Here is a 13,482-nt window from a genome sequence, read left to right on the forward strand (position 1 = left end):
AAAGTTTATAATAGGATTTCTAATTATAATCTTTAAAAAATAAAAAATATAATATAATTCTAGTAGTTATTTACTAACTTATAAAATTCTCTTAATTTTTTTCTATATTAAAAATAATATTTATAGAAAAATTTAGAAAGAATTATATCTAATTAAAACCCTATTTTTATAAGTAGATTCTAATTATAATAATTTACTTTTAAATTAATAACTAGATAAAAAAATTTAACTAAGTTTTAGAAAATTATTTTAAATATTTTATTAATAAAAAGTAATTAAATTAGATTTAACTTTTTAAAATAGTTTAATTTATATATAATAATATTATTAATATATTTACTACTAAAATTTTTCTTTATATATTACTAGAATATAATTCTAATTTTTAAATTTAAACTCTAGAAAAAATACTTAAGAAAAAAGTTCTAAATATTAAAGAATAGATAATTTATCTCTAAATTATCTAAGTAAAACTTTTTAAAAAATTTAAATTATATAATAAAAACTATAAACTAAAAAACTTTAAAGTTAGAACTTTTATATCTCTTTTAATAAAAAATATTTATTTTAAAATTAAAGAAAAGAAATTATCTTCTTAATATATTAGATTTTTCTATATTTTTATAAAAATCAGTATATAAATATACTATATTATACTACTAAAAAATATTTAAAATTATATAATATTTTCTCTATTTTCTTTTTTAAACTATAAAATAATTAAAATAGAGATAATTTATTAATACTAATATCTAAACTTAAAGATAGAGAAAAATAGAAGATTAAAGAGATTTAAGATAAAAGAACCGTTAATAAAATCTTATACTACTATATTAAATAAATTAGTTAATTATTAGAATATAACTAATAGAAATCTATAGAGTATTTAAGAAATATATAAAATATAATAAATTTATTTAAAAGAAAAAAAATAAAGAAAATTATATTATAAAGATAATAAAATCTCTATAATACTACTAGAAAATACTATTAATTTAAAAATAAATTATTTTATATACTATACTAGTTATAAAAAGAAAAATAATAAAGAAAAAATCTATAAGTCTAAGATTAATACTAAATAAAGTTATTTAGATTTTAGAAAAAGAAAATAAATCTAGAAACTTACTAGAGTAAACTATAGATATTTACTAAATTATAAATATCTTAAGTAATTACTAATATTAAAATAAAGAAGATATTAAAGATATACTAAAGATTTACTAGTATTAGTAAAATATTTCTTCTAGTAAATAGTTATAAAAATATTATAATTTTTAAATATATTAGAGTAATTCTAACTACTAAATTTTAGATTATAAAAAAATAAATAGAAATTAATAGTCTAATAAAAACTCTTTAAAAAACAAAGAAAGAAAATAATTATTAAAACCCTATTTTCTTTATTCTAAATAAATACTAATATTCTAATACTAAAATTAGTAAAATTTTTAATCTAAATACTCTTTATCTAATTTAGTATTAAGTAAAACTAATATATATTATTTTATATTCTCTAATATAATTACTATAAATTAGTAGGAAATTAAATCTAATCTAAAAAGATTTTATATCTTAAAGTAAATCTTACTTTTAGTATTATAATAATAATACTTAATTAAAGTAACTATATCCTATTAGTAATATACTATAGTAACTATACTTATAGATATATATAATATAGTATAAACTATATATCTAATATAAATGGTAAAAAATAGCTCTAGAATAATATTTTAAAAAGAATACTTTTTCTTATAAAAAAAAACTTTTTTCTTCTTCCTCTTTTCTTCTTTTTTATTCTCCTATTTTAAAAAAAAATTATAAATTTAGTCTATTACTAATACTACTTATATCTAAACTTAATATACTACTATTACTATTATTAGTTATAGAAGAAATATTAAAAGTCTTAATATTAAAGAATAAAATAGATAGAATAAAAAGAGAGAGTTAGAGAGTTAAAAAAAGATAAATAGATAAAGAGTAAGAGTAGAAAGAAAAAATTTATTATAATAATAAAGAAAATATACTACTTTATTTATATACTATATAAATGAATCTAAAATAGTATTATATTAGAAACCTTTATTTAGAAAAATATCTTGAAGTAAATTACCTATTTTTACTAATATTATACTAATATCCGGACTAGCTATCACTTAGAGAAAAGAATAATTTATTACAGGATTCTGAGTATATAATATCTCAGATACTCAACATCGATCCAAAGTCGAATCCCCTTTAAGTCACCTATATATCGAGGCCCACCCGAACCCTAATATATTTAAGATCCTACAAGTATTCAGGATTCTTGATCTTATTAAGAATCAGTCTATATATCAACTATCTAGTCTAAAATCTACTATCTGATATCCTTACCTAGCCATAGGTCTCTAGCCTGATAACTTAGTAACTATTACAGATGACCACTGAGATAGAACCTTCTAAGGTATCTGATCCTTTATGGGTAATACACTGATAACGCTACCACTACAGGAAAGAAAAAGACCGTATTATAACACTTCATAGGTATGTATCTTCCTAGAATACTATCGCGCGAACTAAGTATCTCCCTGTAGGCAGGCACCTTGTTGCTAAGGCTCTGATCACATAAATCCCATGTTGAGAGCAGAGTCCCTATTACACTATATAATAATAATAATTAATTTCTATGATTAAAGTTATATAATTTTCGATAGATTAAAGATCTTTTATATCTTCTACTAGAACAGATATAAAAATCCAATTATTATAATAGTAAAATCTTTTAGGAAGGTCAATAATATAATAGAAACTATATATATGCTTCTGTTTTAATCTTACTATTTTTTTAGTATAGATCTAACTATAGGATTTTTCTTACTTAGAAGTATATCCTCCTTAAATAACTACAGAGGGTCTATTTAGGTTTAGATATACTATTATATAGGATCTTGGAAGGAAGTTATTGTATATTAAGTATGTGTCACTAAAATAAGTGGTATCGAAGGTTAATATACCTATATAGGAAATAAAGTAGTTATATATTGTGTAGGCACCCCAGGGATCATATGTATATATAAAGTAATAGCATATCCCTTGATCATCACATAATTTATAATAGTTCAGTTATGTAGCTAACAATATAGTATCTCCCAAACACAATCAATAAGTTGAAACAAGCGAAAACGTAAAACTCATCAGCAAAGGTCACAAACAAAGATCTATCTCCTAGGGTATATTGAAGTCCAGGGTAAATAAACTAGTACACAAAGTCTTCTGCATACTCCTCGTATTCCTTCATGAAATCCCCCATGTTGAACTTTTGGTCCAGTTTCCTCGCGGACAAAATGGCATTTCCAGCGTCGACGTACGCCTTCTTGAAGACCGTGAATAATGACGGGCTAGTCAACGCATGTGGAATAAAAAGCTGATTATCGCCTAAAACCATCGCTCCCTTGAACGCTTGGTAAACAGTGGCACAATCCTGAGTCAAATCAACAGCCTCGCATTGACCGAAGTCCAGAAGATACAGTCCAATAGCGCGATGTTGGAAGTCTGCAGACTCAAAAAGCGTCCCCGGTTCCCTTGATGCGGATGTACCGAGTACAAATTCCACATCGTCTCCATTGATTGCTGCACCCCAGTGCATTGTTGCGTAGGCTTTACCCATTTCTTGAGCAAGCATGGCGGTGTCGATTTGCAATTCCTCCATCCAGTCGAGGTATAGCGGGAAGTTTCTGAGCGGGGCCGGATTCTGTCGCTTGATCGAAGCATTTCCTTTACCCAGGTAAACTCGCGCAAGACAGTGTTTGTTTTGCGGATTGTTCAGAACGTACTCGACCTCAACATCATTGAGATCCCATTCACGACGACAGAAAAAAGTGATGAGTGCTCTACGCGTTATCTTTGGTAGGGGAAGGATACGTTCCATGGCCACAATATTTCCACGTGTACGATATCCCCGTGGTATCTTTAGGAGAATTTCATCCCAGGCTTCTTGCGTTTTCAGAGTAAAATTATAAGGCGTCGGAACATGGACGATGCTCTGGGTGGACATTTGGTAGAGATTAAACGCAGCGGAAACGTCGCAATGTAATTTGTATTCGGATAGGAGATTCGAGCGACGTAATTCGTTGCCTGGACTTTCCTTCTTGAGGGCATATGTCTTCCCAACTATTTCAAAGATAGCGCCTTGGAGGCCGCTACCGATCTGATTAACCTGCTGGAGGTGGGGTTCAAAACGAGCATTCTGGAAGCGCCGAGCAAAAGAGGAGGCAGTTAAGATGACTATGTTCAGACGTAGGGATCTTTGTAGAATGACTGAGTCCGCGGCTGATTCGAGTTCTTCGGCGTTGAGGGCGATTCGGGCATGCCGCGCGGTAGACGATGCGTCGGGGCGAGCTGACTCTTCAATTTTGTCTATTTCACGTCTAGAATACATAGCAAAATTAGAGAAAGTAGGAGCCTGCGTAGAAAAAAAAACTTGAATGGTAGATGTTTAGGAAATTGAAAATCGACGATGGATGATGAATGGAGGGTGCCTGCCGTCTAGATTATCCCACTTAGTCATATCCGTCTAGCGGCCTTCTACATTTGGGTTCAGCACTTCCTTAAGCTTAATTATTATGTCACATAACCTTGGATCCCATGTGAGCCTTAATATGTGCTCGGCCATGGGTAGACCCTCATAATCCCACAGCATACGGTTCTGGAAATAGTAATTATCTAGTCAGGACCGAGACGCAGGATGTCTGGAGAGGTAATACCATATATCCGCCAAGATTAACTATGTTTATGCCCACACCTAGTTTTTACAGTAACCCAGATATTAGATAATTAAGGTTGGTTGATTCATTAGTTGATTTAAAATATAGGATTACAGTACTAATCATCAGGGTACTCATCCTTGACATTACTAACAAAGGCTTGCACGGTTCTGTCCCACCTTTTAAAATGCTTGCCAGCAATACTCATTAGGCTTGAAGGTAGCTCCTCAACATCAGGCAGAACAAGGCTGATATTCTCCTCGGCAACATACCGAACACTTCGATCTTCGACCAGAACATGATAAAAGCTCTGGTGGCGACCAGCTTGTAAACGGTCGATGCCCATGCGCCTCATCCACTGTTCCCCAGCGCCACATTCCGAGTCCCAGCCGGTGATAATGGCCCGGTAATGATATCGGCGATGCTGGAAGACCTGTCCAACCTTATACCGGACAGCTCTGTTCTCACCGGTTCGGCGATGGACCTGCTTCGGAATCTCGTCCACGGCTCGCATGACGTGAAGGCTTTCGAGTATATGTTCATGTTCAAGAAGGCCATTGAACAAAGGCACAATGTACTGCTCCACCAAAAAGATATCAGAGGGAAAGTCAGTTGCAAAGAGCTCCATCAATAACGCCAGTTGGTGTCGTAAATCCATTGGCCGCGAATCGGCTGAAAGAAGCATTGATGACCACGAAGCCGCATATTTCGCACTCACGATGTCCACCGGTGAAGCATGTAAATCGAATTGCCTGGATGCAGAATGGATTGAGTTGACAATGTTCTTGCTGCACCGCAAGACAACCTCCGAGGGAAACGATTCGCCGAGAAATTCATTCTGCTCTGTCTCAGATGCGCCGAGGAATACCAGCTGTTGTCGCAGGTCGGAGACCGGCGTCTCCTCGCTCCTCGAAATGGATCGAGATACATGGGCTCGCCGGGTTCGGCGCCAGTGACCCTTTTCCCGTCCATATCAAACCCGGTTTGCGGAGTAACAATGACATGGACATGGAATGGAAATCCACAAGGATGAGCATCAATTCCAAGCGCCTGGGCAACGTGACAGTATATGACCGCAGATATCAATGGCAAAGAGTTGTGTCCCGGGCTATTGAGAGCCATGCCCAGGAAGTTGTGTTCCAGAGAATGGTACTCTCGCCCAGCTTCGATGCCTATCAGGTCATTTGCTCGCAGCCAAGACGCAAGCTCGAGAGTTTTCCCCCCTGGGGCTTAGAGCATCAAGATCAGGATGGGAGGTCGTGAATTGGTGTACCACTTGTGCCATGGCATGCTCAAGCTAGAACACAATTAGCCAGGGTCCTAATTAGATATGGCTAGAATTAGAAGAACAAACCTCGTCAAAATCGCCATACCCGCTTTCCGGGATGAAAAGGTCGAATGCGCCCAGGGCGCGGTCGAGTGTGACTGCCTCGCCACGTCGTAATTTATCCCACTCCGGAACCGCAATACTTCGGTGTAGACAAGTCAAAAGGGCACGGGCATAGTATCTTATGCTCGCGGAACACATGTAAGCTCCAAAGAACCGAGGATATGGGAGAGATTGATATTGTCATATACGCACCTCCTTGCGAGATAATCATCACACTCCTGAACTTGGCAATTCCTTAACAGCGTATCTTTTGCATCATAGCCGAACTCGATCACGGCTCGGAACTTCTCAATCCGCCCTGTCTGGCTGCCAAGAATACTGTCCAGAAGTTGGGCGACAGAGCCATCGATACCATATCTTTGAATAAACAAAGCTTTCCAATCCACAGACGTTGTTGGGAGGATAAATTGCCGGTAAATGTCATGTCTCCGATCCCAGAATTTGTAGTAGGTTCGGCAGTAATGTCGCCATAGTAAGGGTCGTTTCGTCACATCTGCGAACCAGCGGCTGGTTTGTTGGAGAGCTGCAGCAGACCGTGGATGTGAGTAACATAGGATCGAATGAAGGATCTCTTCCGGCAGATGATTGAGAGACAGAATCATCCCTGTGGAGGTCGCGTCAGGCGTTTGGCACGCGCAGGGCGGAGAAGAACTGCCTGGATATTTGACAACCTCAGATTCAAGAGCCCTCGGAGGATAATCACTAAGGAGATGGATGGTGAATTGTGCTTCGCATCAGGTATCGCGTCTTAGAGCAAATTCAACGCCAGCGTTGGGCCCTTGGATAGGGGAGATGTTCATGGTATTCAGCTGTTAGCGAAGAAAGGGAAAGGGCGGGGAAACCTGTGACCTACGCCAAGACCCGAGACTTTCCCCTCCACCGAGACGCGTTTTCACTGCATATTTTGCTCCGGATACAGACTAAGGCCGAGCGGTCTTTCGCGCTCTTGAGACAGGGCCTTATCGGAGAATGACGAGGGAAAAACTCACGAAACTTCCTGCAACTTGAATTTTACGACACTGGTCTCCTCGCCATGGGCCAATCTCAGTCAACAGGGTCAGCCCCAGAGCCGCAACCCGAGCAAAAAACCGATTATTACGACCTACTCGGCGTTTCTCGAACGGCAACTGACGACGAGTAAGCTAATCGCCCTGGAACCACTTCCCGATCACCATCACAGCCCTCCGTCTCACATTCCATAGAATCAAAAAGGCATACCGAAAGAAAGCCCTCGAATTACACCCCGATCGAAACTACGGCAACGTCGAAGAAGCCACCCGCCTTTTCGCCGAAATCCAGTCTGCCTATGAAGTTCTCGCCGATCCCCAGGAACGAGCATGGTACGATTCCCACAAGGATGCATTTCTAGGAACAACCCAAGGTCCGGACGGCTCGTCGGAGGCAGGTCAAAATGTCTACAACATACGAATCACGACCGCGGAAGAAGTCCTCAAGGTATTCTCGAAGTTCAGTCCACGAATGGAATTCTCCGACTCCCCATCCGGATTCTTCGGCGGCCTCAAGGAACAATTCGCGCAATTGGCACTCGAGGAGCGAGCGGCTTGCCAGTGGGAAAATCAAGATGTGGTCGAATACCCATCCTTCGGTTCTGCAAATGATGATTTCGAGACCTTTGTCCGTCCATTTTACTCTGTGTGGACTGGATTCTCGACCAAGAAGTCATTTGCTTGGAAAGACGCCCACCGCTTATCCGAAGCACCTGATCGCCGAGTCCGACGACTGATGGAAAAAGAAAACCGGCGCCTGAGGGACGAAGGGATTCGGACCTTTAACGATGCGGTGCGATCATTGGTGGCGTTTATCAAGAAACGTGATCCACGCTGGAAGCTCAATGCTCAGAATGAAGCCCAACGCCAAGAAGCGCTGCGTCAGTCAGTCGCGGCGCAGGCAGCTAGGTCTCGAGCTATGAACAATGCCAAGATGCGTGACCATGTTCTGCCTGAGTGGGCGCGCTCCGAGGATCATGTGGCCAGTGATGACGACGAAGAAAGCTCAGAGAGTGAGGTTGAGAGTTTCGAATGTATTGCGTGCAACAAAAGTTTCAAGAGCGAGAAACAATTCGAGGCTCATGAAAAGAGTAAGAAGCACGTCAAGGCTGTAAAGCAGTTGACCCGTGAGATGCGCTTGCAAGATGTACAACTCGATCTTGAGCCGGAACCTATTGTTAAACGCGATGCTTTCGATCTCGATCCACTTGATGATGACGATATGCCCACCGAGGACATTGAGAGCTTACGCACATCGTCCCCCGTTGCCGATGGCGAAGCAGAGATTAGTACAGACGAGGCTGAGCCTCCGTTTGCCCAGTCTCAAGAAACGACACCTTCCGAATGGGATGAAGATGCCAAAAAAGCCAGCTTAGCTACTCCGGATCAAGAGCTAGAATCTTCTGATTCCGGTGGTGACGACGATTACGCATCCCGGGAAGCCGTAGAAACGAGACTTCACCCAGATATCGACTCTACGCAGGACCAGGATCTGGCGACACCACTAAGCGAACAGCTATCTTCTGTGGCGCTTGAGGGCCCTCTAGACGAAGAGCAACAGCCCCGGACTCCTCCCCTGGGAAAGGCCAAGCAGAAGAAAGCCAAGAAAGCGGCACGAGAGGCCGGGGATCAAAGTCAAACCGGCATGGTCTGTTCTGGGTGCAATGCCAACTTCCCTTCAAAAACGAAGCTGTTCGCCCACTTGCAGAAAAATCCATCCCATGCACAGTTAAAGACTACCACGAAAGGCCGGAGACGGTAGGAGTTTGTTTATTCTTATAGCAGGCATCTGCATCTTCATATATTTACGCCACTTCAACCTTACGCATTTACGAATAGACCCTAGACTAGAACACTTAGATATCTAGTGATGAAGAAAAATGATACTGAGTAATGTTTTCACTCTATTCTATCTTAGTCTATTTGAATATGCTTCATACGGTTAAAAACAGCAGGGCCCCCAGAGGGGGGTTAGGAAAAATATGCAAAGAAAGGCCCCTATATAAAGACAGGATATCTTCTTATCCAAGACCCGTTCGTGAATTCTTGACCACATGCGTAACAGGCTGGAGAATACCCTTATTGTTAGTAGCACCAAGGGCAGTACCACTACTCCAACCCATCTTCTCCAGCATAGCACGGCCACGATTTCCAGCTCCAATCTCCGGCGCCGATCCACCAACCACGTCTCCATCCATGTAGGTGACGCCAGAAGTGACACCGCCACCACCTCTGGGCTTGAGTTTTGTTTGTTTCCCATGACCATCTGGACCCCAGGAAGCGAACAAGCGACGGTTCAACTTGCGTCCAGATAATAAAGAATCGACCTTCGAAATGGTCTTGCGCGTGTAACCCGGTGTGCGAGAAGTCTTGATGAGGATGGGGAATCTTGTAATGCCATTTCCCTTGGATTGGGACTTGAGGTTCACGACATTCGCCAATTCGTGGATAGTTTTACGGCGGTTCTTAGTCATGGGTGGTAAGGACAAGCTAGAGAAAAAGTTAGCCGAGCTGGCCTGGACATGATACCATAGCCGGAAAGGGGGGGGGTAGGTATAGACGTACGTTGTTTTCGATGACATGAGGAACGCCCGAATCTCGGTCATCAGTTCATCCATATTCATTCCCTTGGAGTATCTCTGTCTCAGATCCGCATCTTCAGAGTCTTTCCCAAGAACACCCTGCTGACGAAGCTCTTCTCTCTCCTTCTTCTTCGCCGCCTTCTTCTTGCGATCGGCCTGCCATACGTCTTGCATGTGCATTTCCATTTCACTATCGGAAAACATCAAGTCGAAGTCGGGCGGCATCTTCTTACTCTTGCCCGATTTCGACAAACTGGGTCGATTAAAGTCCATAATGTCGAACCCATAGTAAGGATCTGCATCGATTGCATCCGCGAAAGCAGATGCGGACGGGAAACCAAATTTGCTCCCGCCTTTGCCTTTCTTTTTGTGGGTTTGAGAGTACTCCAGGGCCAATTGTTCAAGAATGTCGGCGTCCAGGTCTTCATCATCCGAGTCGAGCTCTTCCAGATCCGATGTATTGGGCGTGTCCAATTCGACGTCTGAGGTGATGTTGATAGTCAGGTCGTCAGGCTTGGCGTCAATATGCATTTTCGATAACACTGGTAGGTCTGTGTCAGTTTGTATCTTGGTATCAGGTGGACTAACCAAGGAAACTTACCATCGATTGAACTTTCGACACCAGTCTCGTCATTATTTCCTTGTCCGACGTCGATACCACCCTCAAGTCCGACTTGAACCCGACTGCTCTCTTCCTCCTCCTCACTCTCACTCTCACTCTCACTGTCCTGATCCATATTGGCGATATAATCCGCCAATATATCATCATTATCAGGCGACCACTTGAATCTCTCTCTCGCAGGCGGTTTGCGGCGGCTGCGCGCTGGCGTCGGATGTGACTCTTGAGTCCGCAATGTGAGCTCCTCCTTCTGGAGCACCTTTGGCTGTGGTTCTTGGAAGTTCGGAAGGCTTCGCAGATCACGCTCGTCCGTTTCTATGAGAATCGGTTTATTATTCCGACCAGTAAACACGACCTCATCCTCGCTGCTGTCATCCAAAAGATCCGGATCCGCGAGCGGGGCCGGGTCAGACAAGCCCGTTTGAACCGTTTCGCCAACAGAGTCAATAACGAACAACGGCTCATCTTCCTCTTTGGCAGGAACCTCCTCGCCGATCTGTTCTTGTTCGGCTGTGCGCTCGGGTTGTGGTTGTGGTTGTAATTCTGTATCCGCCGCATTTTCGGTTTCGACTTGGGTGTGGCCGGGGCTGGGACCGTTGTCGTCGTCTTGCTCCACATCCATTTCGTCGAATTCGCTTCGTTGTAATTCTCCGGCGCTCACGAACGCAACGGCCTTACTGCGAAGATTGCCGAGATCTCTTAACCGATGGTGTCCCTCTGTATTGCGGGCCTCTTGCTGCATTGTGAATCGATGTGGCGTGAATTGGAGTGGCGACGCCATTTCTGCGACTGGTCAGATCCTGACGTTCGACGGGTTAAGTGGGGTGATAGGGAGTCAGATATTACTTGGAGTAGCCATTGCTGGCGGCCTTTTGGCGCGGGCCTTGGTCTTGCCATGGCGAGCCATGAGGGTTGGTGGTGTTTGGTAGTTGGGGAGTGAGGAGGGTAAATCCTATCGGATTTCCATTGGGGGGGAAGTGCCTCAAGGTGGGCCCAGGCGGTGGAGAACTCATTGTACTCTGGTGAAATGCAAGGTTTGGGGTGAACTGGCTCGATTTGGGGGACCAAAAAAAAGTGTTGAATATTTTTTACGGATGTTGTAGATCGGACTATTCTTTTATTGGCAGTAGTTCAACAGGCTTCAGAAAATTCAGAGGGGATGGGGGATCACAGGTTTCGAGTTTGGCCATGGAGATAAACTGATGATCGGAGTGACGTCGTCCCGAATGATCTCCCCCTCTCTTCAATCCTCGTTCCCTCCGAATATCAACAGCTTACAGTTCTGGGCTTCCGGTTATTATTATTTCTGTTCTATGTGCTATCTCGACAGATTTATCCTGGATTCAAAACACTCCATGCGCTAAACCGTTAACCTTCGGAACTAGTTTGACTTGTTGACCAGATCGTGAGTTTCCATATCCTCGTGATTATATATATCTACCTACAACCCTCACACTAGTACCACCTAACTTCCCCACAGCTGAACACTCAACAACAAGCACCCGGAACCACCACTCATAGAACCGACATGGCGGGGGTCGACCTGGAAAAATGCAAGCGTATTGTACAATACTTCTGGGACCCAGAACCTAAGAATGACACAGTCCCCAAAGCTTCGATCTGGTGCCTGGGCCAAGAATACACCCCCACCTCAGGAGATACCTCAAAGAGCACAGGTGAGCCCTGATCCTGATCCTGATTCCGATCCCGTGAGGCGTAGCTACGAAGGCCTGCTAAAAGAATCTCCGCCTTGCGCCAAACAGCAGAAGATACCCCCAGTCGCGACGAGCCCGCAACGAATTCCGCTCCGAACGAGACGGTCGGCAGCCCGAGCTCATGGCCAAATGTATTCCTGGATGACTTCGAGTCAAGGATATGGATGACATATCGATCGAACTTCCCCCCCAATCCCCCGTAACAATACACCAGAAGCAACATCGTCCATGACACTCGGCGTCCGTCTACGTAGCCAGCTCATGGACTCCCAGGGCTTCACATCAGATACCGGGTGGGGATGCATGATTCGATCCGGACAAAGCCTACTGGCAAATACACTGTCCGTTATACAGCTAGGGCGAGGTGATGATATACCGCAGATAAATCCCCCATATAAACACCGTGCTGACCAAAGCAGACTGGCGAAGAGGCCACTCACCAGAGGAAGAGTCCAAGTTACTGTCCATGTTCGCGGATGACCCCCAAAGCCCATTCTCAATACACCGATTCGTTCAACGCGGAGCAGAATCCTGCGGGAAATACCCCGGAGAGTGGTTTGGGCCATCGGCCACGGCTCGCTGTATACAGTATGGCATCAATGAACCTTCTATCCCAGATCTATGTGCTAAGCTAAGCCATTACCAGAATGCTATCCAGCGAAAGCGAATCACCAAAGTTGAGAGTCTACGTAACAAACAATACCTCCGACGTCTACGAAGACCAAGTTGCCCGACTTGGCCGCGATGAAAATGGAAAAACGATACCAGTCCTCATATTACTCGGGTTAAGGCTCGGTATCGAGCAAGTCACATCTGTATATTGGGATGGTCTTCGAGCTGCACTGCAGTACCCACAATCAGTCGGCATCGCTGGGTAAGTGATCGATCCATAGACCCGCACGATGGAGTCCCATACACCCAAGATATCCAACTGATCCTGATCATGCAATACAAACAGAGGCCGCCCATCAGCATCGCACTATTTCGTAGGTGTGCAAGATTCGCATCTATTCTTCCTGGACCCCCATTCCACGCGCCCGGCACTCCCGATGCCTCGGCCGGGCAAGATTTACTCCACCGAGGAATTCGATAGTTGCCACACGCGCCGATTGCGACGCATACATATCAAAGATATGGATCCGAGCATGTTGATCGGATTCGTGATTCGAGACGAAGCGGACTGGAAAGATTGGAAACAGCGCGTGCAATCAACTCCCGGCAAGCCCATCATCCACATACTGCCCGGAGCACCGATCGAAGAAGGACCAGGTCGAATGGAAGCGCTAGACGAAGTCGAAGCGCTGGACGAGGATGATTCTGATATCGCGGGGTAAAGGGATTGGATTGGATGAGATGGAAAGGCGGCGTCGATCAATCGCGATCGCAATCGAAGCGGAGCAAAGTGGCGGTGTAGCTAT

General features: G+C 42.7%; 5 protein-coding genes across 5 annotated transcripts; 2 read left to right on the forward strand and 3 right to left on the reverse strand.

Annotated features, from left to right (window-relative positions):
• Positions 1-3,244: 3,244 nt before the first annotated feature.
• N7533_000488 (uncharacterized protein) lies at positions 3,245-4,426 on the reverse strand (the record flags this gene model as incomplete). Its single annotated transcript, XM_057097138.1, has 1 exon — positions 3,245-4,426. The coding sequence occupies one exon, from the start codon at positions 4,424-4,426 to the stop codon at positions 3,245-3,247; it is 1,182 nt and encodes a 393-aa protein (XP_056965631.1).
• Positions 4,427-4,869: 443 nt separating this feature from the next.
• Positions 4,870-6,743, reverse strand: N7533_000489 (uncharacterized protein; the record flags this gene model as incomplete). The annotated part of the gene is made up of 4 exons (XM_057097139.1): positions 4,870-5,709; positions 6,025-6,048; positions 6,106-6,265; positions 6,334-6,743. The coding sequence occupies 4 exons, from the start codon at positions 6,741-6,743 to the stop codon at positions 4,870-4,872; spliced, it is 1,434 nt and encodes a 477-aa protein (XP_056965632.1).
• A 431-nt stretch (positions 6,744-7,174) lies between these two features.
• On the forward strand, positions 7,175-8,910 carry N7533_000490 (putative C2H2 finger domain protein; the record flags this gene model as incomplete). The annotated part of the gene is made up of 2 exons (XM_057097140.1): positions 7,175-7,278; positions 7,344-8,910. The coding sequence occupies 2 exons, from the start codon at positions 7,175-7,177 to the stop codon at positions 8,908-8,910; spliced, it is 1,671 nt and encodes a 556-aa protein (XP_056965633.1).
• Positions 8,911-9,169: 259 nt separating this feature from the next.
• Positions 9,170-11,130, reverse strand: N7533_000491 (uncharacterized protein; the record flags this gene model as incomplete). The annotated part of the gene is made up of 3 exons (XM_057097141.1): positions 9,170-9,638; positions 9,714-10,281; positions 10,389-11,130. 3 exons carry the CDS (start codon positions 11,128-11,130, stop codon positions 9,170-9,172), a joined length of 1,779 nt encoding a protein of 592 aa, XP_056965634.1.
• Positions 11,131-11,877: 747 nt separating this feature from the next.
• Positions 11,878-13,398, forward strand: N7533_000492 (cysteine protease ATG4; the record flags this gene model as incomplete). Its single annotated transcript, XM_057097142.1, has 4 exons — positions 11,878-12,025; positions 12,484-12,652; positions 12,711-12,938; positions 13,023-13,398. 4 exons carry the CDS (start codon positions 11,878-11,880, stop codon positions 13,396-13,398), a joined length of 921 nt encoding a protein of 306 aa, XP_056965635.1.
• Between the last annotated feature and the right edge of the window lie 84 nt (positions 13,399-13,482).

This window comes from Penicillium manginii (genome assembly GCF_028828005.1).
Source record: "Penicillium manginii strain IBT 31320 chromosome Unknown utg000001l:1.0-3466041.0:1.0-3467806.0, whole genome shotgun sequence".
Lineage (NCBI taxonomy): Eukaryota > Fungi > Ascomycota > Eurotiomycetes > Eurotiales > Aspergillaceae > Penicillium > Penicillium manginii.